Consider the following 27,648-nt stretch of genomic DNA (forward strand, 5'->3'; position numbering starts at 1 on the left):
TAATCCATTTAGTTTTCAAGACTGAAAAGAGGAACTAACCAAAAGTTAAAAGCAAGACTGCAAAAGTGTGTCTATGTTTTGTTCGACGTGCGTGCGTGTGTGTATGGTACAATTGTCTCCTAAACAGTAAAAATAAAACATTAGGAGTTCATTTGTATGTCAATATATGTATATAGATATGTATTTATTCATAACACAATTCACCAGTTTTACAGTAACAAATACATGTATACGAGGCTTGTCTGATATTGTATTATATAGGCGCATACAATTCCGCAGCTACATAATCTCCCTTAAGGTCTATGCACATTTTCTAGCGATGCTCCCATCTCTAAAACCAGTCCCTATAGTATTTAGCAATTTTTTGCATAAAATAGTTGTTGATGAAAATTTTATCCTGCGATCGCAGCTTTATAAATATAATATATAAATGTCTGTGATGAGCACCAAACATATTTAGAATATAGAACCAGAACGAATTACATGTACTTCCGTTTTAGGGGGGGGGGATTATTGGAAATATGTGGGATGGCATATGCACAGTAAATAAAAAGAACAAAAAAATGGAGCGTTAACTGGTATGAAAATCCATGAAATTCAGAACCTATTCCAAGAAAAGAACGAGAACTTAATCAACCGTGAAGCAGCTCCAACGTAGCTGTAACAAAAGTTATGAGGGATTCATTATAATTACTCTATGGGCCTTCCACGCTCTGAATGCGAGAAAGACGAAATTATCAGAGTCATTACGCCACACGACACCGTCTGCAAGCCCCATTTACCTCCCTTTGTTTCTCTCAGCGGCATTATCAATAAACAATCAACGCCAATTTATTTCAGAGATTTATCTTAGTCCGCCGTAACTGAGTCTCAACAACATTGTCGACCTGTATTAAACTAGCGATATATTCAGGCCAGCCTCAAGCTTTTAGTTTCATTCTGTTTACAAGTGAGAAGATTCCGATTTTTTGGGGTAACATTACACATTATTTGAAAGTGACTCTAGTTGTGCCAGTGCATATTAGAGTTAAGTGCCAACGTAAAGTGTGTAGTTGTCTAAATAGCAAGGTATGACATACTAAAGGTTGTCTAAATAGCAAGGTATGACATACTAAATGTTGTCTAAATAGCAAGGTATGACATACTAAAGGTTTTCTAAATAGTGAGGTATGACAAACTAAAGGTTGTCTAAATAACGAGGTTTGACATACTAAAGGTTGTCTAAATAGCAAGGTATGACATACTAAAGGTTGTCTAAATAGCAAGGTTTGACATACTAAAGGTTGTCTAAATAGCAAGGTATGACATACTAAAGGTTGTCTAAATAGCAAGGTTTGACATACTAAAGGTTGTCTAAATAGCAAGGTATGACATACTAAAGGTTGTCTAAATAGCAAGGTATGACATACTAAAGGTTGTCTAAATAGCAAGGTATGACATACTAAAGGTTGTCTAAATAGCAAGGTATGACATACTAAAGGTTGTCTAAATAGCAAGGTATGACATACTAAAGGTTGTCTAAATAGCAATGTATGACATGCTAAAGGTTGTCTAAATAGCGAGGTATGATATACTAAAGGCCTATGAAAAACGAAAACAAGACGAAATATTTAGGGCATTTTTTATTTTAAAAGTTATCTTCGAGTCCGATTATTGATGAGAGTGCGCAGTATTTCACGTAGCTAGGCAGAACCAGCTGAGGCACAATTATTTTGCAACAATTAACGCAGAAAAATCTCTTGTTTTCCGGGGTCGAATACATTTTTTTTTTAATTGTCTTCATTATTCGTCGAGAGCTAAGAAGTTTCACTTTCGTGTACATAAAAGTTTATTTTATTACTTCGGAAACATACAGTAATAACAAAACACCAATGTTAAGTAAAATTGCATCAAGTGTACTATGTAGACATGCACCCTCTAAACCAAGGTTTACCATGACCGAATTCTTGTATTCTTACTTAAATGAAACTCCGACAGACAATCACGTGGCTTGCGTCATTTTTGGGCCATTGATAAATGTACAAAATGCACTCTTCGATAGTTGACTACTCAGTGACACTATGTTCTTATTATTGTATGTAAGTCGTAAGTCTATATGAGCTTCTCCGTGGGTTTTACCACTCTTTCTTATCCATGTTTTTATATTGCTATCTATGACTTCAGTAAGGGTTAATATTGTTTATGTAACAATTTTTCATCACTGGAAAAATAGTAGAATGAGCTGGACCTATGCAATGACCACACCTTAGATCCTGATCCTACTCGCCTATTCAGAAACTACTATGTTAAGCTCTTTTTACTATTCGGAGTCTAAAATAAGCTCATCAGCCAAGACCTAGTATGGCTGTTGTTATAGAGCATGTGTGTGCTTGTGTTTCCAAAGGTAAGGGAAAGGAGTATTAGTTTTGGCGGGTGGAGAATGATGAAACCATGAGTTGGTCTGTCGTAATCTACGTTGATAAGTCTTGTGAAAGTTAGTTGAAGTCATTGACGCATGGACGTGTTTTTGTAGCGAGTTAGATTTTGTTTAAAATATCATTCCATATTATTATTACTAGATTTATATCTCATCTCAAGTTGAATCTGCGAAAATAAAATATTGTAATAAAAGTTATATTGAGTTTTTATTTACAAGAGAAGTGTGTTCAAGTTATTTCAAACTTATTTCATTGAAAATATAATATGCCTATATCGTTGTAGTTGTAGTAGCCATTTAGTGAAGAGTGTAGAACGATAAAGACCCTAAACTTTGTTGACTTACAGACGTGTGTTTCATTCCGACATTACTGAGTAATAGAAGGATATTTTTGGAGTTGTTTTTGTTTGTCTGTTTGCACTCAAGACATGGCGGTTACACCTGGCAACAAAAGACTTCCAAACGAGACAGTTGGAGTAACTCTTACAAAAAAAAAAAAAAAAAAAGCGGTGGCTGAGTGGTTAAGTGCTTGGCTTCCAAATCTCTGGTATTTTGAATTTCGGGGTTTTTAAGGGCGCTCCTGAATCCACCCAACTCTAATGGGTACCTGACCTTAGTTGGTGAAAGAAAAGGAGGTTGGTCGTTGTGCTGGCCACATGACACCCTGCTCGTTAACCATAGGCACAAGAAAAAGATGACCTTAACATCATCTGCCCTATAGATCGCAAAGTCTGAAAGGGGAATTTACTACTTCATACTTAAAAGACTTAAATGAAAACTACCACCGAAGACCACGGATTGCGGCGAAAAGAGAACTGCAATAGGTTCGGGGAGTCAATAATTTTATCCACTGCCTCAGATGTGACAATACATGAGGATAGAGATGGATCAGCGTCACCAGGAGAATTACAGCAGTCTTCCTTAATTTTAAGACTCAGTGACAAACCTTCCATGTAATATTTATAAATGTTATAAAATAGTTAAGGTGATTTATTCATTTTGAATTTTATTTTGTTTTATTTTTGCAAAGATTATATCAATTCATTCTGTCTGTCTGTTTTTCTGTCCGTGTGTCTAATAAAAACATGTTAGTTCTCCCACACCCATTCTCGGATCAAGGTGAAGCTTTGCACAATTATTAATTGGCGTAGTCAATACATGAATCAATAAAAACACTACAACAAACAACAAACAAACAATAAGGTAATTAAAGTAATATTCTGACTAGAGATGCATTGGTCTTGCGGTCTTAGAGTGTATGACGGGTGAATGAGCGTTTCCCATAAATATATATATATATATAATCGGTAAAAACAGATGTATAAATATTAGATTCTACTAAGTGCAGCTCAGGTTTCCCTGATTAAGAACATTAAACATAACTTATTAAGATATGTACATTCAATTTTATGAAACAAATGAAGACAAACCTCACCCTCCCCGGCAAAATAAAGGTTTCGGTTTTTAACTGTCGTAAATGAAAAAGTTTCCATTATTTTCGACTAATAAGGTCAAGCAATTGACTAATTGGAGCTAGAGAACCGCCAACATTCCCTGATCGTTAGTCACACTCTGAATAGTGGCTGGGACAATTAGTCCTTACTACAGAAATGAATTAGGCTCGATCCTTTTTTCCCCCCTGCTCTATAGGTTTACTAAATGTCCCCACAACATTGGTGCTGCTCTATAGGTTTACTAAATGTCCCCACAACATTGATGCTGCTCTATAGGTTTACTAAATGTCCCCGCCACATTGGTGCTGCTCTATAGGTTTACTAAATGTCCCCGCCACATTGGTGCTGCTCTATAGGTTTACTAAATGTCCCCACAACATTGGTGCTGCTCTATAGGTTTACTAAATGTCCCCACAACATCGGTGCTGCTCTATAGGTTTACTAAATGTCCCCACAACATTGGTGCTGCTCTATAGGTTTACTAAATGTCCCCACAACATTGATGCTGCTCTATAGGTTTACTAAATGTCCCCGCCACATTGGTGCTGCTCTATAGGTTTACTAAATGTCCCCGCCACATTGATGCTGCTCTATAGGTTTACTAAATGTCCCCGCCACATTGATGCTGCTCTATAGGTTTACTCACTGTCCCCGCCACATTGGTGCTGCTCTATAGGTTTACTCACTGTCCCCGCCACATTGGTGCTGCTCTATAGGTTTACTAAATGTCCCCGCCACATTGGTGCTTCTCTATAGGTTTACTAAATATCCCTACAACAATGATGCTGCTCTATAGGTTTACCAAATGTCCCCGCCAATTAATTTTTGTTTCTTCTTCACTTCATTTATTTGGAAGCGAGGGAGATTTCCTACAAGTTTTGGCCTAATGGGTTCTATTTTCTGCCTTTTTTCCCCCTCTATTAACTCCCTTTTGTTGCGTGAGGCTGCAACAAGGGAGAAGGTTGACTGGGGTCAGTGGAGGGACTCGTGCCTCTATCCTGGTCTTCCCTCTGACACCATGTAATAGCAGAAATGTCCCAGTTGTATGGACACGCTTTTCAATTCCCTTTCGGCTCGGGATGCCGGACCACAGTCTCATTGCTGGAGTGCCTAAGAAAAAAAAAAAATCTCCATATTGATTGTCCGAGCCCGCTATTTGCATCGTGTTCGAAGGTTACCATGGCAACGCTGCCGTGGGACTAAAAAGCTAACCAAATATTCGGACACATGGGGTGGGGGTGGGAGGAGGAATGATGGGGGAGGGGACAGCGGGAGTTAGTAGCAGAAATATTGGTCAAGTCAAACGGCACCTCATATCAAACACTGCGTCCTTCCCCCCAGCCTCCCCTCCCATCCACCTCTAGATGATTCCTATCGACCCTCACCTCCCACATTCAACTCGGCAACGCCATCCACCCCTCCTCACAACGCCAGAGCTAAGAGATATGTCCTGCTATTAAGCCAAGCAGTTATGTTCTGTTGACCACGTGACCAGAGTAAAGGGATAAAAAGAGTAAAAAAAAAATCATAGAAGAGAAGGAGGGGCAGGGGCGGTGTGAATATTTCTGACATAAAGCAACAGATTAACGACGTACATACACATTCTACACAAACACACACACACAATGTCTGAACAGTCTTCAAATATAGTTGGCAATCACACACACACTTCAAATATAGTTGGCAATCACACACACACTTAACATAGACCTACTGTTTGGTTTAAAATATACAGTAAAATAGTTCCGGACTTCCTCATCCTGAGCTTTGTAGCTTAAACATTCAAAGGCATACTTTCAAAATGAATAATCTACCGACATTTGCATTACAATAAAACAAAATGGCCTCGTCTTGAAATAGTCTACATCTTCATCTTTCGACTTTCAATATATTCATGCATAAGCAAAGTCGGACAAATTCATAGCTACTATTGTATAAATTATTAAATCCCAGAATGTATCCCAGAATGCAATCGCTACAAAAATAATCCTTCGGAACGTCAAAAAGTTAACCTAGAAATTGAGTAATTTGTAATAGGTACTTATACAAAAGTCAAAAGTTAGTTAAGAAAGCCGTATTTGAAGTGACTACGAAGACCCAGCATAGACCTACACATTTAGGCCTATAAGAAGTGGACTAAACCAATGTGTGCCTATAATCTACAGAAGTTCTACTTCAGCAGTCTGCGCCGCATTTCACCAGAGAAAAAAAAAAGGCATACTACTAAAAGTGTTGTTGAAGTCATTAGTAAACTGGCTAGTCTAAATAAATGCCCCATGCTGGAAAAGATGGACTAAAGACCTAATGAATGTGTCCCAGTTACTTCTGATGAGTACAAGATGTTTGCAAATAAAACGACAATGATGTAACCGAGTCGAATCTGTTGAAAGCAGTGTACACGTCTATGAAACCACAAATATATTGCGAGTCTCTGTGTAGGCAGGGGCAGTGTTTCGACACTACACAACACAGCAACAACCGACTGGCTGACATTTGAAATAATGACTGCACTCGAACAGTGGCAGGCCAGCCCAAACGTTAATTACAACAGCTTACTTAATATATAAACCACAACTAATTGTTGGTTAATTGGATAGAGTCTGTACTCTTGTACGCAAGCCAAATACTTAAAGCAGGCATTAATTTGCTGGGTCCAGACTCACAATCGCCATTCACTGATACTTGGTGATATTACCGTTGGCGAATTTAAGTTTTATAACAAACGATTGGATTTGATCAAGCTGCACATTAAATAGCAATAGGTCCACCCGTCTTGAAAATGCTCAATACTCATGCGCCAGGTGCGTCACAAATATACAACAGAGAAGTGGTTCTATTGCAAGGCCTCACGCCAATGTGTAAAGCATCCTTGCGATCAAATAGGAGATATGATGACATCATGATGTAAAAGGTCATCTGTCACATGGCCAACAGTTAACGAGAGTGTCAATAATAATTTAAATTATATTTATTTTCCAAGAAGAAATTTATCTTTAGATTTGTGCATTAAAAATACGTTCTAACTATAGAAACAAAATGTACGTTCACACTAGTTTCACTCAGACATTACACGTGAAATGTGGACACCAGATAGATCTATTCTATTCAATGATTTGATTGTCAGGGGAGTTTTTTGTGTCTGTTTTTGTGAAAGATATCTTGTATCTCCTTTGTGATGGTAAAATCTCAAATCTGAATATGGCCAGCACAACGACCAACTGCCTTTACTTTCTCCAACTACAGTCAGATACTCATTAGAGTTGGGTGGAAATCCCGAAATTAAAAATCCCACTCTTCATGAAAATTCGAACTTGGGACCTCTCAGTTCGAAGCCAAGTGATGTACCACTACGTCACCACGCTTCCCTAGACTATTCGTAAGGATAACTCCAATTAAGTCAGACGCCGTTTAACTGCCAATGGCCAATGGTTTGTTTCACATAATTCCAAAAGGACGACAGAGAATGGCGGAGAATTTAGCTCATGGGCGATTTTCATAAATGGAAGTAAATCTACAAATGGCTATCTTTTTGGTGTATCCGATGTATTGCAAAAAGCATTTCAAATTTTAGAATATTGTGGATGTGAAAAAAAAAAGCACATTTCTTGTGGCACAAATTTGTTTATAAAGTTGGCAACAGATCAGCGTCACTGATACTTTTTTCTTACTATATCTATTTCTAAATCTGTCCCAATAGTTGTATTTTTCTTTAAACGTTTTCCTCAGTATTCCGTTATATCAATGTCACCCAATTTAAAAAGTTGTTCACAAAGTGTTGCTTCCATAATTTTATATTTAAACTTCAAAGTTTATTTAAGGATGTGTCTAACAAAAGCTTTCAAAGAGACATTTTGAATCGTGTTTGTAAAAGACTCGAACAAAAGAAATCCCGAAAAGCGAATAGAACTTATGTCTCCTTCAAAATGGAAATTGTATCGTTGTCTTCCGTGAGAAGACTCAAGCTGCCCATTTTGTACAGATCAACGCTCCTCAGCAACAGTTGCATGACGTCGTGAGCTTTCCGACTCCTTGTCTTTCATAAAAAGATTAAAAGGGTTTAGGTTTGGAGGACCTGCAATCATCTTTAATAATCCTTCGATCGCCCACACCGCGGACGCCCCTGCTCAACAAAATATCATGAGTGTCCTCATGTATGTGTGTGAAGGTTTGTGGCCGCAGCGAGTCGAGCACCGTCCACCCTTCCCCCAACGCTAAGCGCCCCATTCAACACGAACGGCACGATTTCTAGTTTTGGTTCTTGTCTATCGAAAAGAAGCAATAATAATTACATGAATCATAAAGCGAGCCCACAGCGGGGCGTTTCTTTTATTCCCCCCCCTCTCCCCCATCCCACGCTTTTCATCGCTTCCAGGGCGAGTCAAAAGGAATAATAAGCCGACATTGTCCAAACGTTTGATTGGATAGCAGTTCCTTGAAACGTGCCTTTTCATGGGGCCCGACGGCAACAAAAGATAACAGCAACACACACATACTTAAAATCAAACAAAAACAGAGGATTATTTCATGAAAGATTATTTCAATAAACATCAACACACATATACACCGTTTACAATAAGTTCAAGTATTTAAGACACTTTAAAAATAAGAATGTATTCAAATTGCGAGCATATTTTCAAAAAAAGATATAATTGCATTTCCTAGGTGATTGATCAGCTAACCTCTGGTTATATCCTTTGAAAAGAAATCATGAATAAATACAAAAGCATAATCTCCCCTCCTCCATAACCTTTGTTTGTTTACAATGATCTCATTATATTGCTTTCTATACATTTACTACTGTTGATTCCTCAAATATGCACTTCTATTTGTGTATTTAAAATGGTCAAATCTTATGTTTTGGGAGGGAATGCATATTTAAATGTCCTCAACAAAATTTCGACCGAAGATTAAAATCACTAAAATTAAAAGACAGAACTTCATCGGGAGCTTTACAATCAATAACTTCATGTTATATTTCTAAATCTCTATAAGGATGAGTATAACACAAGGTATTGGCTTGCAAGAGATCTATCTATAGCAGTGATAGCTTTGAAACTTTTAACACATGAAGATAAAAATATCAGCCGGAAAGCTTGAATCTTAAAACCAGTTTTAGTATTTTTCCTAATAGCTTGACAACTTTTCATGAGTTCAGGAATAAAATGTAAGAAACTGACTGGAAACTGGGTGGACGGGTATCTCGAAAATGGCTCTAACGATTTTCCTAGACATTTTACAGCTTATGTAAATCTTTGGGGAAAAAAAACCCAGCTATATAATTGGCCACACATCGAAAACTCTGATTTGACAGTTATATGTTTTCAGAATATAATCATTTTCAAGATTTGGTTGAATGTCTGTTTATTTTGAACAGGTCCTCATCAAGAATGACCGCCAGGACTCAAAGGTTGATTTGTATTCAGTATAGAGTTGAAGAACTACATTCGTGTGAATGAACTATAAAAGATCGTTACAATCACCGCTTCATACAGGAGGAATAAAAAAAATAAAACAGAACCAACAACTTTATTTTATGTTTCCTGTTTCTACGCTAGAAAAATAATGATGCCATTTTAAATAAATATACATCAAGCCGAGGTAAACAAATACATAGTTGCAGTGAGATCATATTGTGTACGTATTATAATATATTATGTACATGGGAGTTGGTGGCTGAGGATATCGGGTTCGAATCCCGGAGCGATTGAGATTTTGAATTTCGGGATTTTTAGGATGCCCCTGAGTCCACCCTTTAATCGGTACTTATAATTAGTTGTTTAAAAGTAAAGGCGGTTGGGCGTTGTGCTGGTCACACGATACCCTCGTTAACAGTGGGCTTAAAAAAGAAACAGATGAGCTTTACATCATGTGCTACATAGATGGCAAGGTCTGAAAAGAATACTTTAGTTATTTTTATTTTATGCACATAAGAAATAGAAGTATTTTTTTTTCTTTTTTTTTTTTTTTTACAAAGCTTATATGACTTTCGGTGGATTCTTTTATACCTTTTTTTTTATCTCTCCCACTTCCCATTCTCGGATCAAGTTGAAATTTCGCACAAATAGTCATATTGGAAGACAACACATGAATCTATCAAGAAATTTTTATCGATTAGTGGTAATTAATTAACTTTATTTTACAGTTTACTAAATAAAAAGGGGAGAAAAACATTGTCTTTTTAGAGGTATTACATTGATTTGGCCTTACATAGTCTTTGCTATTTTCAAAAGTATGTTTATATCTTGCGTGTTTCTTGTTAAATATTGTTTCCAAAAGCTTACGAGAAAGATTTCATGCAGAGAATCCATCTTGTAATCAAACTAAATGGACCTCAATCACCAATTGTAAATAAACAACATTTAGCCACGTGATTCTATATATCTTCTATACAAATTATGTAATCCATAGTGGCTGTCACGTGATACGTATTTTTCATTGTTTTATCAATATTAAGACGTGGCTAAATGTGTTTATTTACGATTGGTGAATGAGGTCCATTTAGTTTGATTACATAAAACATGTACAGCGTTCACCACTACGTTATTTCAAGATTCTCTCTGCCCGTTGGAGTCTGTAAGAACTTACTCCCCTTTGCAAAGTCCGAGAACCCCTCCTTCGTTTTAATCTATTCAATGAAGACGTATTGTGCCTTGAATGTCGGCCCCTGACAAGGGACGTCATCGCGTTTTTTGATTTTATTCATGAGATGTTTGACCTTCACCTTGCCTCTGAAAGGGAAAATCTAAGACGAAATCTTTCTCAGAGACATTCTAGATTGGTCGTTTTTAACTTCTCTTCAAAAAAAAAAAAACAAAAAAAAAAATGACGATCGCTGACACTCGACAAAAAAAGCTGACAGATGAATCATGGGTAGATGAGAAGAGCTATGAGTCATTATTAATTAAGAAGATGGTTCCTTCAGTTTAAAATAATACAGATATATACTTTAATTGCATTATATATATATTTACATACCTATAAAGAAAATGGAGAGATTGAACACTTTAAAAGAGCAACAATTAAAAATGGTAACGGAATAAAGGTTAAGGAAAGGATAAAAAGAAGAAGAATAAAGGCAAAGAAATAGTATGGGATGAAACGATTCATTTATTTATAGATAAAAAGAGATTATTTGAAAAAAAAGATAATAATGAAAAAGTTTGAGGAATGAAAAGAAACGAATTATTACGAACAATTTAAGCTAAAAAAAAAGAAGTGGCAACACTATAAAAGGAGCCAATAATAAGGCGATAAGGGGGACAGATATTGTACATTAGAAGTCGCTTCATAATATTTGCAATGTGTAGTGTTGATGCGTTGATGGGGTTGGTTGATCAATCTTACAACCCGATTAAACCCTAACTTCTACGCGTCTTGCTATGGTGTCATTACAGTAGTTAGATTGAAACAAAACAGACTAACAGATCATTACAACAGAAATCATGTGTGACGTAGAACACATCTCCATTTCTAGGATCACAACAAAACCGTCACATTTGCCTTCCTTTCAAAGAAATACAATCTTTCCATAAACACATGAATATCACGTGATATTTTGGTAAATGTGAAAAAACAAAAACATGACATCATTTAACGGTTGCTTACAAATAACAAATCATTAAGGGAATAGTTTCAATTTAACGCTCGGCCAAGATAAAGAAACACACCGTGTCACACCCCTCACATGCATACGAGTGGACGGTAGCCTAGTCATGTGGTCTGCACTCTGGACTGTCCTTCCGTGGGTCCCTGGTTTGAACCCTAGGAGCCGTTCTCTTGCGAGAAGTTTTGGGTTTGTCCAAATGTGAGGGAGCATCTGACACTAGTAAAACAAACAAACTTGTGTTCATAAGTATGTCTAGTAAAGTAAGTAAGTACAGTTTCCCTTTCAGACCTTGCTATCTATAGCAGAACAAAGAAAGTCAGTAAAGTTCCCCTTTCAGACCTTGCTATCTATAGCAGAACAAAGAAAGTCAGTAAAGTTCCCCTTTCAGACCTTGCTATCTATAGCAGAACAAAGAAAGTCAGTAAAGTTCCCCTTTCAGACCTTGCGATCTATAGCAGAACAAAGAAAGTCAGTAAAGTTCCCCTTTCAGACCTTGCTATTTATAGTAGAACTGGAGTGGTGCTAAAATAATTTGCAATTATATAATTTGTAGCTTCAAAATGATCACAACTGGTTTCTTGAATAAACATTTAGTCTGTGTCTCTAGAGGAGGCGCGGTGGCTGAGTGGTAAAATGCTTGGCTTCCAAACTGTATTTAAAAACGTCTTTTAGGAAGACAATTGGTCTTCTTTATTCAAGCAAATTTATAGAAAATAATTTGTTATTACAATACCCCTATGTAGATCAATTGTCAATTTATATTTTTTACATCTATTCAAGTCGGAGGCGCAGTGGCTGAGTGGTAAAGCGCATGGCTTCCAAACTGAGAGGTCGCGGGCTGGAATCTCGGTGAAGAATTAGCTTTTTAATTCCTGGATTTTTAGAACGCCCCTGAGTAAACTCAACTGTAAAGGGTACCTGACTTAAGTTGTGGAAAAAAAAAAGGTGATTGATCGTTGTGCTTGCCGCATGACACCCTCGTTAACCGTAGGTTATAGAAACAGACGACCTTTACATCATTTGTCATGTAGATCGCAAGGTCTGAAAGGGGCACTTGACTTTTTGCTTTACTTTTCTGTAATAACCGTAAACCACAATTCGTTAAAAATAAAAATATGACCTTGGAAATATTAACTAAATGCTATTCATGTGCATACCAGCAACCAAAAAAAAAATACATTTCTACATTGACGTAAGGCATCTTCTGTATAGACATTCTCTTGTCTCGCAATTGTCTCTATTCACTTGCTGCGTGATTCATTTATGGAGCCAATTGAACGAAGACAGATCAAAGCGCCACAAATATAGACAGACAATGATCGGCCCTTTAATTGTATTGTGCTCCAATCCCTCGGGCCATTGGCCACGTCTCTCCTGTTTCATGTTCTACATGTCAGAAACAGTTAATGCTAAACTGCACCGTATACATCTCAGGGGTAAGATGAAACATCATAGAAACAGAACATTTTTTTTAAACCGTTAAAAATGATCTTATTTGGCTTGTAATATATATATATCTCTATAAATATTACAAGCAAAATAAAATATTTTTTTTAAAGACAATTCCTTCTTATGTAGCTGGTGACTTTTTTTTTTGCTAGAGCAATTATTTAGCTCTTAATAACTAATGAATAATAAAGAAAAGAAAAATTGCAACATTTTTTAACCCGCCCAAACCTTACACGCCCCCCCCCCAACCCTAAAAAAATCATTCTCGTTTAGCGAATACATAAAACTTCTTATCGTCTTTCCAATTCTAAGACAGACTTGTAGGTAAACAGACCTGTAGGTAGACAGACCTGTAGGTAGACAGACCTGTAGGTAAACAGACCAGTAGGTAAACAGACCTGTAGGTAAACAGACCTGTAGGTAAACAGACCTGTAGGTAGACAGACCTGTAGCTAGACAGACCAGTAGGTAGACAGACCTGTAGGTAGACAGACCTGTAGGTAAACAGACCTGTAGGTAGACAGACCTGTAGGTAAACAGACCAGTAGGTAGACAGACCAGTAGGTAGAGAGACCTGTAGGTAGACAGACCAGTAGGTAGACAGACCAGTAGGTAGACAGACCTGTAGGTAAACAGACCTGTAGGTAAACAGACCTGTAGCTAGACAGACCTGTAGCTAGACAGACCAGTAGGTAGACAGACCTGTAGGTAGACAGACCTGTAGGTAAACAGACCTGTAGGTAAACAGACCTGTAGGTAAACAGACCTGTAGGTAGACAGACCTGTAGGTAAACAGACCTGTAGGTAAACAGACCTGTAGGTAAACAGACCTGTAGGTAGACAGACCTGTAGGTAAACAGACCTGCAGGTAGACAGACCTGTAGGTAGACAGACCAGTAGGTAAACAGACCTGTAGGTACAGACTAAGAAGACGGTGTGAAACATGTTTCTAAACGTCTATATTTATTTATTGAACTCTTGGTTTTTATTTCTTATGAAGAATTTGCAAGCTGAGAAGAGGGATTGTAGAAAAAAAAAACCCTCCACGAAACAAATTAAAAGTAAAAACAAAAATAAATTATTTGGAACAAATTAAAATACATCTGGCCAAATGCAATGTGTTATACACAACATATATTTTATATATCTTATATATTTTTGTGTTTATTTAAAAATGGATTCAAAATAAATCAAACATTAAAATAAAATGCATAATAGATTATTTATTTTATCCATCCCTCCCCCTTTTTAAAAGAGAAAAGCCGATATTGTTTTTTTTGTGTGTGTGCTGTCAAAGCCCAAAAGCGTTGTTAAAATCCAGATTTCCCACATGACCTTCATAACGTTGGTTTTCTCAAAGCAAATACAATTTTTTTTTTGCCTATTTTATGCATATTCATAGAAATCATTTTTTAAATAATAATTTAAAAAAAAAAAAAACAACCACCACCATAGTATACACTTATAGTTAGTACTAGATAATCGTCATCGTACTTGAACCAAATTCAACGGCAAGTACAAGTCCTCTAAAACGTGTATTCTTTGCTTCTAATATAGGCCTACATATTTGTTGTAATGAAGTATAATCCAGCTTTTAAAATATTGAGAAGTCCTGTATGCTAGTTTAGAGTCACAAAATCCCACCTCCCTCCTGCGAGAGGAGGGGATTTCCTTATGGATTTTAAAGATTATTATTATTATTATTAAATATCGTGAAAAAGAAATTAAAAGTTATGACATGACCCGTGTAACTGGAGTCTTAGGTTTTAAATTGCAATTTACTGTTCGAGATTTTTTTGATTCCAACATTTGAGATATGATCAAAGCATAAACCAAAAATTCAGTATCAAAGTGAACATTTCGAACAGTTCACTCCCCTACATATTCCCATGGCCACTCTTGGCCTCTAAAAGAATCCTCTATAATCAACAAAGTTTCTGGCCCACACAGACCATCGGACATACGTATGAACAGAAAGCTATCGACATTTGTACTTGAATCACCATGCGGAGAGTTAGTTCCCTTAGTCTGTTCAATCATGTCTCAGAAAGTGGAACAAGTTATTAAAACATTTGTTTTTTCTGAGCAATAGATCTTTTTGTTGAACAGCTTACTTTCGTTGCAAGCAAGTGATCCAAATATCTCAATCTCAATGTAGGATGATAGAATACAATGGATTGAAGAAGGTGATCATATATATATATATATTGGTATTTTGGACTAAGGCATAAGTTTCACACAAATGTCAAAAAAAAAAAAAAAATCCTTTAAAAAAAACTTAGCTAAGGAGAGGAACTCCACACTTGCAACTATATATCTCATTAATGTTGAAGCTATTTATCTTTTTCGATATCTAACACAATAATTAATTACCAATGATTAATTGACTAATTGGTTAACTTTTTTTTTATTGATTTATGTTTTGTTAGGTGAAATAAATAATTGTTTAAAGTTTCAACTTAATCCGAGAATTGGCGTGCGAGAAATAAAGTGTACAATTATCTAAGGGGACCATACCCACCTATTTAGCCATATCTGTGAACACTGAAGGATTAATTTCCCTTGTTGGTATCAAACAACATAAATGTCAGTAATTAATAGACTAATTGGTTAATTTTTTTTTATCGATTCATGTCTTGTTAATGCCAATGAGTAATTGTGCAAAGTTTCAACTTGATTCTAGATTGGGTGTGGCAGAAATAACGTGTACACACTTTTTACCAGACAGACAGAGTGAGTTGATATAAGCTTTGTAATGGACCAAAGCTTTGAGAACAAGATGCACTAGGAGGCAACAAGACACTAGACATCATCTACAATGAGATGTGCCTAAATGGTCACTCCGAGTGGACCTACTTTAGACTTTCAGGCTCGGCTGATAAGGCAACATCAAAGGATCGCAAAGTTAGGTCTCACAAAAGCCTACATAGAGTGTACAGGGGGCGTAAAAGAAACAAGCTAAAACGAGATAAGTAATAGTGTAAGGAGCACACTGCAGGTGAGACCTAGGAGTGTAAGGAGCACACTGTAGGTGAGACCTAGGAGTGTAAGGAGCACACTGTGGGTGAGACCTAGGAGTGTAAGGAGCACACTGTGGGTGAGACCTAGGAGTGTAAGGAGCACACTGTAGGTGAGACCTAGGAGTGTAAGGAGCACACTGTAGGTGAGACCTAGGAGTGTAAGGAGCACACTGTAGGTGAGACCTAGGAGTGTAAGGAGCACACTGTAGGTGAGACCTAGGAGTGTAAGGAGCACACTGTAGGTGAGACCTAGGAGTGTAAGGAGCACACTGTAGGTGAGACCTAGGAGTGTAAGGAGCACACTGTGGGTGAGACCTAGGAGTGTAAGGAGCACACTGTAGGTGAGACCTAGGAGTGTAAGGAGCACACTGTGGGTGAGACCTAGGAGTGTAAGGAGCACACTGTGGGTGAGACCTAGGAGTGTAAGGAGCACACTGTAGGTGAGACCTAGGAGTGTAAGGAGCACACTGTGGGTGAGACCTAGGAGTGTAAGGAGCACACTGTAGGTGAGACCTAGGAGTGTAAGGAGCACACTGTGGGTGAGACCTAGGAGTGTAAGGAGCACACTGTGGGTGAGACCTAGGAGTGTAAGGAGCACACTGTGGGTGAGACCTAGAAGTGTAAGGAGCACACTGTGGGTGAGACCTAGGAGTGTAAGGAGCACACTGTGGGTGAGACCTAGAAGTGTAAGGAGCACACTGTGGGTGAGACCTAGGAGTGTAAGGAGCACACTGTAGGTGAGACCTAGGAGTGTAAGGAGCACACTGTAGGTGAGACCTAGGAGTGTAAGGAGCACACTGTAGGTGAGACCTTGGAGTGTAAGGAGCACACTGTGGGTGAGACCTAGAAGTGTAAGGAGCACACTGTGGGTGAGACCTAGAAGTGTAAGGAGCACACTGTGGGTGAGACCTAGGAGTGTAAGGAGCACACTGTGGGTGAGACCTAGGAGTGTAAGGAGCACACTGTGGGTGAGACCTAGAAGTGTAAGGAGCACACTGTAGGTGAGACCTAGGAGTGTAAGGAGCACACTGTGGGTGAGACCTAGGAGTGTAAGGAGCACACTATAGGTGAGACCTAGGAGTGTAAGGAGCACACTGTGGGTGAGACCCAGGAGTGTAAGGAGCACACTGTAGGTGAGACCTAGGGGTGTAAGGAGCACACTGTGGGTGAGACCTAGGGGTGTAAGGAGCACACTGTGGGTGAGACCTAGGAGTGTAAGGAGCACACTGTGGGTGAGACCCAAGAGTGTAAGGAGCACACTGTAGGTGAGACCCAGGAGTGTAAGGAGCACACTGTGGGTGAGACCTAGGGGTGTAAGGAGCACACTGTAGGTGAGACCTAGGGGTGTATGGAGCACACTGTGGGTGAGACCTAGGAGTGTAAGGAGCACACTGTGGGTGAGACATAGGAGTGTAAGGAGCACACTGTGGGTGAGACCTAGGAGTGTAAGGAGCACACTGTGGGTGAGACCTAGGAGTGTAAGGAGCACACTGTGGGTGAGACCTAGGAGTGTAAGGAGCACACTGTGGGTGAGATCTAGGAGTGTAAGGAGCACACTGTGGGTGAGACCTAGGAGTGTAAGGAGCACACTGTGGGTGAGACCTAGGAGTGTAAGGAGCACACTGTGGGTGAGACATAGGAGTGTAAGGAGCACACTGTGGGTGAGACCTAGGAGTGTAAGGAGCACACTGTAGGTGAGACCTAGGAGTGTAAGGAGCACACTGTGGGTGAGACCTAGGAGTGTAAGGAGCACACTGTGGGTGAGACCTAGGAGTGTAAGGAGCACACTGTAGGTGAGACCTAGGAGTGTAAGGAGCACACTGTGGGTGAGACCTAGGAGTGTAAGGAGCACACTGTAGGTGAGACCTAGGAGTGTAAGGAGCACACTGTGGGTGAGACCTAGGAGTGTAAGGAGCACACTGTGGGTGAGACCTAGGAGTGTAAGGAGCACACTGTAGGTGAGACCTTGGAGTGTAAGGAGCACACTGTGGGTGAGACCTAGAAGTGTAAGGAGCACACTGTGGGTGAGACCTAGGAGTGTAAGGAGCACACTGTGGGTGAGACCTAGAAGTGTAAGGAGCACACTGTGGGTGAGACCTAGGAGTGTAAGGAGCACACTGTAGGTGAGACATAGGAGTGTAAGGAGCACACTGTAGGTGAGACCTAGGAGTGTAAGGAGCACACTGTAGGTGAGACCTTGGAGTGTAAGGAGCACACTGTGGGTGAGACCTAGAAGTGTAAGGAGCACACTGTGGGTGAGACCTAGAAGTGTAAGGAGCACACTGTGGGTGAGACCTAGGAGTGTAAGGAGCACACTGTGGGTGAGACCTAGGAGTGTAAGGAGCACACTGTGGGTGAGACCTAGAAGTGTAAGGAGCACACTGTAGGTGAGACCTAGGAGTGTAAGGAGCACACTGTGGGTGAGACCTAGGAGTGTAAGGAGCACACTATAGGTGAGACCTAGGAGTGTAAGGAGCACACTGTGGGTGACCCAGGAGTGTAAGGAGCACACTGTAGGTGAGACCTAGGGGTGTAAGGAGCACACTGTGGGTGAGACCTAGGGGTGTAAGGAGCACACTGTGGGTGAGACCTAGGAGTGTAAGGAGCACACTGTGGGTGAGACCCAAGAGTGTAAGGAGCACACTGTAGGTGAGACCCAGGAGTGTAAGGAGCACACTGTGGGTGAGACCTAGGGGTGTAAGGAGCACACTGTAGGTGAGACCTAGGGGTGTATGGAGCACACTGTGGGTGAGACCTAGGAGTGTAAGGAGCACACTGTGGGTGAGACATAGGAGTGTAAGGAGCACACTGTGGGTGAGACCTAGGAGTGTAAGGAGCACACTGTGGATGAGACCTAGGAGTGTAAGGAGCACACTGTGGGTGAGACCTAGGAGTGTAAGGAGCACACTGTGGGTGAGACCTAGGAGTGTAAGGAGCACACTGTGGGTGAGACCTAGGAGTGTAAGGAGCACACTGTGGGTGAGACCTAGGAGTGTAAGGAGCACACTGTGGGTGAGACCTAGGAGTGTAAGGAGCACACTGTGGGTGAGACATAGGAGTGTAAGGAGCACACTGTAGGTGAGACCTAGGAGTGTAAGGAGCACACTGTGGGTGAGACCTAGGAGTGTAAGGAGCACACTGTGGGTGAGACCTAGGAGTGTAAGGAGCACACTGTGGGTGAGACCTTGGAGTGTAAGGAGCACACTGTGGGTGAGACCTAGGAGTGTAAGGAGCACACTGTGGGTGAGACCTAGGGGTGTAAGGAGCACACTGTAGGTGAGACCTTGGAGTGTAAGGAGCACACTGTGGGTGAGACCTAGGAGTGTAAGGAGCACACTGTAGGTGAGACCTAGGAGTGTAAGGAGCACACTGTGGGTGAGACCTAGGAGTGTAAGGAGCACACTGTGGGTGAGACCTAGGAGTGTAAGGAGCACACTGTGGGTGAGACATAGGAGTGTAAGGAGCACACTGTGGGTGAGACCTAGGAGTGTAAGGAGCACACTGTGGATGAGACCTAGGAGTGTAAGGAGCACACTGTGGGTGAGACCTAGGAGTGTAAGGAGCACACTGTGGGTGAGACCTAGGAGTGTAAGGAGCACACTGTGGGTGAGACCTAGGAGTGTAAGGAGCACACTGTAGGTGAGACCTAGGAGTGTAAGGAGCACACTGTGGGTGAGACCTAGGAGTGTAAGGAGCACACTGTGGGTGAGACCTAGGAGTGTAAGGAGCACACTGTGGGTGAGACCTAGGAGTGTAAGGAGCACACTGTGGGTGAGACCTAGGAGTGTAAGGAGCACACTGTAGGTGAGACCTAGGAGTGTAAGGAGCACACTGTGGGTGAGACCTAGGAGTGTAAGGAGCACACTGTAGGTGAGACCTAGGAGTGTAAGGAGCACACTGTGGGTGAGACCTAGGAGTGTAAGGAGAACACTGTGGGTGAGACCTAGGAGTGTAAGGAGCACACTGTAGGTGAGACCTTGGAGTGTAAGGAGCACACTGTGGGTGAGACCTAGAAGTGTAAGGAGCACACTGTGGGTGAGACCTAGGAGTGTAAGGAGCACACTGTGGGTGAGACCTAGAAGTGTAAGGAGCACACTGTGGGTGAGACCTAGGAGTGTAAGGAGCACACTGTAGGTGAGACATAGGAGTGTAAGGAGCACACTGTAGGTGAGACCTAGGAGTGTAAGGAGCACACTGTAGGTGAGACCTTGGAGTGTAAGGAGCACACTGTGGGTGAGACCTAGAAGTGTAAGGAGCACACTGTGGGTGAGACCTAGAAGTGTAAGGAGCACACTGTGGGTGAGACCTAGGAGTGTAAGGAGCACACTGTAGGTGAGACCTAGGAGTGTAAGGAGCACACTGTGGGTGAGACCTAGGAGTGTAAGGAGCACACTGTGGGTGAGACCTAGGAGTGTAAGGAGCACACTGTGGGTGAGACCTAGGAGTGTAAGGAGCACACTGTAGGTGAGACCTAGGAGTGTAAGGAGCACACTGTGGGTGAGACCTAGGAGTGTAAGGAGCTCACTGTGGGTGAGACCTAGGAGTGTAAGGAGCACACTGTAGGTGAAACCTAGGAGTGTAAGGAGCACACTGTAGGTGAGACCTAGGAGTGTAAGGAGCACACTGTGGGTGAGACCTAGGAGTGTAAGGAGCACACTGTGGGTGAGGAGTGTAAGGAGCACACTGTAGGTGAGACCTAGGATCTCAAACTAGAAGTCAACCCAAACTTGTAGGAACCTAAAGAACCAACGGACTACTGGATATACAGCGAAGGAGAAAACGATTCGTTGATTTTTTAAAGGGAGAACAGAAACACGCCCATTAAGAAATGAAGTGCGCGTGTGTTTGTATGCGTGTGTGTGTGTGTGCATGTCTGATAGAATAAAACAGAGAAGGACGGAATGAGAGAAAGGTGGAGGCAGGGAAGGAAGAGAAATATGTAAAGATACATAGAGATAAAGCTACCAACCGAGAGAGGGGGGGGAAAGATTAAAAAAAAAATAGAAACCATTTCGCATTGAGCATCAATCATCTCTAGGAATACACGGGCTTTATTTTGCAATCTATTTGCATTTCTCAATCCCAGAAACAGTAAATTACTGGCATTACCCCCCCCCCTTTTTTTTTTTGCTATCACCTCCCTCCCCCCTCCCCACTTATGACGAGTCGACTCCGCCCAGCTCTTAGCCAGGTTCATAATGTCCATCGGGCATACATGTAAATAGGTCCCAAATGAAGGAGCTCACCAAAATCATAATAATTATTGTACCCCCTCTCCCCGGCCCGGCCCCAACGCAGGCTCCAAGCTCCCCCCAAGGAATACTGACATTGAGGAAGATTGGACCATATCCATGGATATCCAGAAATTTGGCATTTCCATAGCCGACAGTGAGCAAATAGCGGTCATATTACAGACTTGGAGTGGGGGGCGGGAGAGGCAATAGGTCAACGGTCACATGGGAAACTTTTTATTTTTCTGTGGAGCTTTCTTTTTTTTTTTTTTTTAACCACGCTAAGACAATTCCAAGCAATTATCTCCTGGTAATTTCTAGCATTGTTATACTCCATCTCATTGGCGGCGTGTGGCACTGAGAACGTGTGTGCGAGTGGGTGTGTTCGTGAAAAGGGGAGGGGGGGAGAGTAGACCAGAGGTGAGAGGTTTTAGTGTAATGAGAAATATGAAAATGAGAGCGTGGACGCTACAACAGAGGTCCCTTCTGCTAGCAGGTCCAAGTTGAATAAACAAAAGCACTTTACAGACTTTTATTCAATTATCAGTGAGAAAATGTTTAGGGATGTTTCATTTCCATTAGTTGGAGTGGCTTACTTTTTATGATAAGCGGCTGCGAAATGAACACGATAGTACTCTTGTAGCTAAACAAAGATGCCGCGATATTGTAGCATACTTTTATTTATCAATTGGGTCGGAGAAGCTGTTTTAAATTAATGGCGCAGACATTAGGCTACATAGTTGTGACCATTGAATACATTATGACCGTGGACAATACGAAATAAGTGGTAAATTTGCTGCGATTAATATGAGTAGTGTTAAACAGATGAAGAATGTAATAAAGACACATTCGTACAGATGCTCCTTCTTCTCTAATGCCATTAGAGAATGGAATGGGTTGCTCGAATCAGCCAAAAAAACAACAACAACGACTTAGTCGAGTATAAGTCACTGATTAACATGCATGACTAGATTAGCACATGAAATGCGTAACCCTTCTCTTTAGAAGTAACGTCTGTAATCTGTAAGATATGTCGTTAGAGAGGTTTTCGGTTCCTACTTCCCGACATATTCTCGTTTCTTAGCCCCAGAGACAAAAGATGATTTCACATCCTAGGCTTCAGAGAAAAGAACCATGGATTGACCTTTGTTCTTATCTCTAGAACTTGTTGGCTGAATCCAAACGTTTACAAGATATAACAATTAAAACCTTAGCAGCAGGGCTTGTATAAGTAACAAGGATGGAAAAAGTAACAAGGTTGGCAGTTCCATCCCTAAATGACTCCAATATTGGTTTTTCCTAATGACTCCTGAAGCCTAAAACACCAAGGTTGGGAGGTGGGGGGGGGGGTGAGTACCCCGATCTCCTCTATGAATGGTGTTAATCATTTCTGTATCAAATGAACGTACCTTCTTCCAGTACCAGCCTTGACTGCATCTCTGTTGAAGTTTGTGTTGGTCAGGGAGAAATCCTCGGCATTGCTGCACAAGAGTTTCGGGAAAACCGATTGTCTTTCATAACGTTCAGGGTCGTCGTAAATGTTGCCGTACATGAAGCCGTTCATGAGAGTGGAGTGGGCGTGCAGGTCAATGTAGAAGTCCATGTCGTGTTTCTATAGCAGAAGGAAGAATAGCAGAGTTCCATGTAGGTTTATAGGTTACTTCAATATACCGAGGTTACTTCAATATACCGAGGTTACTTCAATATACCGAGGTTACTTCAATATACCGGACTCGAAGACCAGCCTTATTATTAATAAACCAGATCAACATCTTATGTGTCTAAATTAAAGTACGTTCCTAAGAGGTACAGTTTGGTTTGTGCTACAGTGGTATAGATGGCCAGTGCCATAAGTGTCAGTGCTACACGGATACAGAAGGTTATTGTTACTTCTTAGTGTGTCAGTGTTTCTATGGTGACGGTGTGAAGAGGTTAGCTATACAGTGTGAATGATGCAAGATAAGTGGCATTGTCGTCAGCTGTCTTGCAAGGCGCCCTCAAAGACATTTGCAAGGCGCCCTCAAAGACATTTGCAAGGCATGGCTTTCTTTTGAGACAGAAAAAAAAATATCTCATATTGTTGTACTAAGATCATAACCCCAAGAAACGTTCACACCTCTTCTTAAGCACCTTAATCTCCGGTTACATATTCATTCTTTAGGTAGTGAACACGGAAGAGTTAAACCTGGACAGACATTTTCACTTCACTACAGAGGATGAAAAGCGATGTATTTAATTCTGAGCAGAGAAATGTCACCAAAATTTTCCATGTGTTGTTACATACATTAAATGCAATGCTCATGTATAGCGGCTAGTGATATGTATCCGTGCAGCATAATGAGACCGTAACTTTCCAGGACAACAATGTGTCTCTTAATACTACTACTAATAATAATGTTAATTATCCATAAGGAAATTTGTCTTACAATTTGTGCATCACACCAAACAAAACAGGTGACCCGACAAAATAGCGCCGATAAAATAGCGCGGACTTATACAGAACACACATATACAGACAGACAAAATTAACCTCATTTCTGTCTAACTCTAAACACAGAACACACATATACAGACAGACAAAACTAACCTCATTTCTATCTAGCTCCATAAGTAAATTTTTGGTCGCGTATAATGTCGGGTGAGCCCAAGGTGAAGGTTCCTGCCAGTGACGATTCAAGTCGAAGCCCATTAAGGAGCACCTGAAACCAAAGGCCTTAAGATTGACAGTTTAATTGTTTATAACACAAGGACCTTAAGATTGACAGTTCAATTGTTTATAACACAAGGGCATTAGACTGACAGTTCAATTGTTTATAACAAAAGGGCCTTAAGATTGACAGTTCAATTGTTTATAACACAAGGGCCTTAAGATTGACAGTTCAATTGTTTATAACACAAGGGCCTTAGATTGACAGTTCAATTGTTTATAACACAAGGGCCTTAGATTGACAGTTCAATTGTTTATAACACAAGGGCCTTAGATTGACAGTTCAATTGTTTATAACACAAGGGCCTTAGATTGACAGTTCAATTGTTTATAACACAAGGGCCTTAGATTGACAGTTCAATTGTTTATAACACAAGGGCCTTAGATTGACAGTTCATTTGTTTATAATACAAGGGCCTTAGATTGACAGTTCAATTGTTTATAATACAAGGGCCTTAGATTGACAGTTCAATTGTTTATAACACAAGGGCCTTAGATTGACAGTTCATTTGTTTATAACACAAGGGCCTTAGATTGACAGTTCATTTGTTTATAATACAAGGGCCTTAGACAGTTCATTTGTTTATAACACAAAGCATGCAACCGAAATGACAATTGGGTATTGGATAGAAATTGATAGGGACATGTTAACTAGTTTGACATTACAGGCATCAAACAAAATTGAATTTAATCCGCACAGACACACACACAGGGACACACAGACAATGCGCTAAAGATGAGAGAAACATGGGGAATAATTGTAATAAACTAGCAATTTCAAGAGGCTAAAAAATATAATTATCTGCTCAAAGTGAAACAAATTTGATTGTAAAATTAACCCTGACAAATTTGTGATCATCAGAAAAGTGGATTGGATTTTGTTTTGTTTTTTGTTATTTTCAATCACATTGAACACACAAAAAAAATCCTGATAAGAAGAAATAAAACCAGAGCACCACCAAGTTTCTACGCATTTCAATCTGAAGCAATGTAAATAACGACTTAGATCCACGATCTTGAATATCTACAATACTTCATTCATAAATTACGTGAAAGCTATTAACCTCAACATTGAATGTAGTAAAATCTGTAAATCTAATATGGAGACATGTGTTTAAGCACTTTGACCTATTTGGAGCTTCCTTAATAGTGTTTAAGTCAAATGTTGAAGAATATTTCATTTTGTTTCGACTTAAGTAAAATATATTTTAAAACAATTTTCATATTAAAACAACATGTATGAATGTATTTATGCCGAGAATGTCAAAGAAAATAAATTGCACATCTTGACAAGCTCTGAATTACAACTTTCTTATAAAAGGCACTAAATATCGGTGGCCTAGCTATGGTGGGGGAGAGGGGTGTCCGAATATGAAAATCCCCCCGGGCCCCCGAAATTTGTTTTTACATTAAATATTACGCCATTTTCTCATGTCATGATGCCGAATGTCAAAAATGCAGGGGCCCCTAAAGAGGTCAAGCCCCCCCCCCCGGGCCCCCAAATCACTAGCTACGCCACTGATAAATAGCCTATATGAACACAACTTCATCAAAAAGGTTGTCATTGAACTTTTCATCTTTCTACTGAGAGAGAGAGAGAGAGAGTGAGTGAGAAGGAGAGAGAGAGAGAAAGACAGAGAGAGAAAAATGAAATAATGTGCAAGTAATAAAAACGTTAGACTTCTGAAAATGTTTACTAATCAACATTTTGCTGTTAAAATAAAATATAACACATACATCTTGTAAACAGTGACTACAATAGTGTATCTTTGCGCTTCTTTCAAAAGTCATTTAGCTCTACATTGCACAGCGGAATCGAACGACCACGGTGCCATTGTGACTTGTCTCCCCCCCCCCCCCAAACGCTCCTTTTTTATGAACCCTGACCGCGTGATAATTGCAAAGGGAATACAAAGCATAACATGAACTGAAATGTTCTAGTTTTGTGAAAAGTCTCATTTCATTTCCATAGCATGCTGCCTTTCAATACATCATCTGTTGAGTTAATGAAGGAAACTCAGCGGGACTCTATTTTTAAGCGGAGTTTCTTCGTTTGTGTTAGTAATACAATCTCTCTGTAGTTTGACATCCATTATAAACCTGCCCCCCCCCTCCCCACCTATATAGTGAGTTAGAAGCACTAAAACTGCTATACGCTTTTCGAAGTCATCGAAGAAAAAAGAAGCCATGGAGATTATATGGTATATAGAAAGGTGTTGAGGATTAACTAAGGAAGAAAAATAAGCCATGGAGATACGATCGTATTTAGAAAGTTAATAACTCTAAAGAACGCGTTTTCTGTGCTGAGGGGCGTAACAGGATCTGAGGGTCCACTTGGTCTTTCTAATGAGTCCTTAGTAAATTTGGGGGGGGGGGGGAATTCTCTAATGTAAAGCCAAGCCTTGACAAGCTATGACTTTCCTACCACTACAGAACCAGGAGAAAGAAAGAACGGCTACTTAAATGAGAAGACAAACTCATAGCATGGCTAGTTCTCAAACTAAGGACGGCAGAGTCAACGGGGAAAAATGACAACCAATGGTCAACGAGACCCTTAAGGGTCTACCAGATTACACTTCAACCTCGAAGACTTCCTGGACGTTTCAAGACGGTCAATTATACTCTTCAACCATTTACAGTGAGGTAGGCAGTTTTACATTTCTATAGCTGGCGTTCTCGACCGATGTTTATAAAGGTAACAAGGAAAAGCTTATAATTTATCTGCTTTAATGAATTGTTTCCAAATCACTTGTTTGTTTTTCGCATTGCAGTTTTATTCAAAATTCCATTTTGATCGTTCTAATAGGTGAGTTGAAACAAAACGTCGTTATTGAAATGAGTTTTCATCACCTCTGGGTCTCTTAACTCTTTCTCTCCGTAATTATTTACCACATTCTGGTGGAATCAACGCTGGTATCGTCAGTTAGGAGAGAAAGAGTTAAAGTGATTAAAAAAACGAATTGATTTTACAATGTGCTGCCAATACCTTGTACTAAGAAAATATATCTTCAAATATAGATGAACCAAGCTGCGACTAGAATATGAACTGTTTCAAAAGAAAAACGGTTTCTATGGACACAGTGTAATGGTACAATGACTGTGTGAATCTCACAGGTGACTCGTATTGGAAAGGTAGCAATGTGAAGTCCCGATAGTCAGATCAAAGCCAAACGAGACGGATTTTGTAATTTTATTGGCGTAAGGGGGAAAGGGGGGGGGGAGTTCGATGGTTTGTTCGAGGTGGACGATGGGATACTGAGACGCTGGACGCGGGTGCAAGGCAAACAAAAGCAATATCCAATTTGTTTGGAGGAGTTAACGAGGAACTGATAGAAGCTGAGATGGAGAAGACTGGAGTTTGAGGAGTGATCCTGAGCAAAATACATCGTATCTGAGGGTCAGCGCGAGTGTGTGTGTGTGTGCCAGTGGGAAGGGCGAGGGGGTAGAGCACAGAGAGAATCGATACTATCTAGCAACCGAATCTTTGTTATGGGTAGAGAAAATCAAATGCCCCCCTCTCCTCCCTTGCACGGGGAATCGTGCCACAGAATGGTCAGTTTCGTATCAGGCAGGATCGTGTTGAAGGGTAATGGTCATTTTATCAAGCGAGATAAGATTGAGTGGACAAAAATTGACATTAGATGGACATTACATCCAGTAGAAACGTGTAGACGGATGGATACTGTAGCTGGTAAGATCGTGTTCGGAAAAAAATATTGCGCATTCGATCTATAACAAGACGTCTGTTTTCTGGTATAAGTTGAG

The 27,648-nt window shown here is 40.2% G+C and overlaps 1 protein-coding gene across 1 annotated transcript in view; it reads right to left on the minus strand.

Annotated features, from left to right (window-relative positions):
- Positions 1–27,648, minus strand: part of LOC106060710 (cytosolic carboxypeptidase 6-like) — a 72,243-nt gene that overhangs the window by 34,239 nt on the left and 10,356 nt on the right. The window contains exons 8-9 of the mRNA XM_013218698.2: positions 23,764–23,875; positions 22,586–22,788 (exon numbers count right to left, since the gene is read on the minus strand). Of these exons, the coding sequence (XP_013074152.2) occupies positions 22,586–22,788; positions 23,764–23,875 (315 nt within the window). The remainder of the gene's footprint in view (positions 1–22,585; positions 22,789–23,763; positions 23,876–27,648) is intronic.

Source organism: Biomphalaria glabrata, chromosome 5 (genome assembly GCF_947242115.1).
Source record: "Biomphalaria glabrata chromosome 5, xgBioGlab47.1, whole genome shotgun sequence".
NCBI classification, from domain to species: Eukaryota; Metazoa; Mollusca; class Gastropoda; family Planorbidae; genus Biomphalaria; species Biomphalaria glabrata.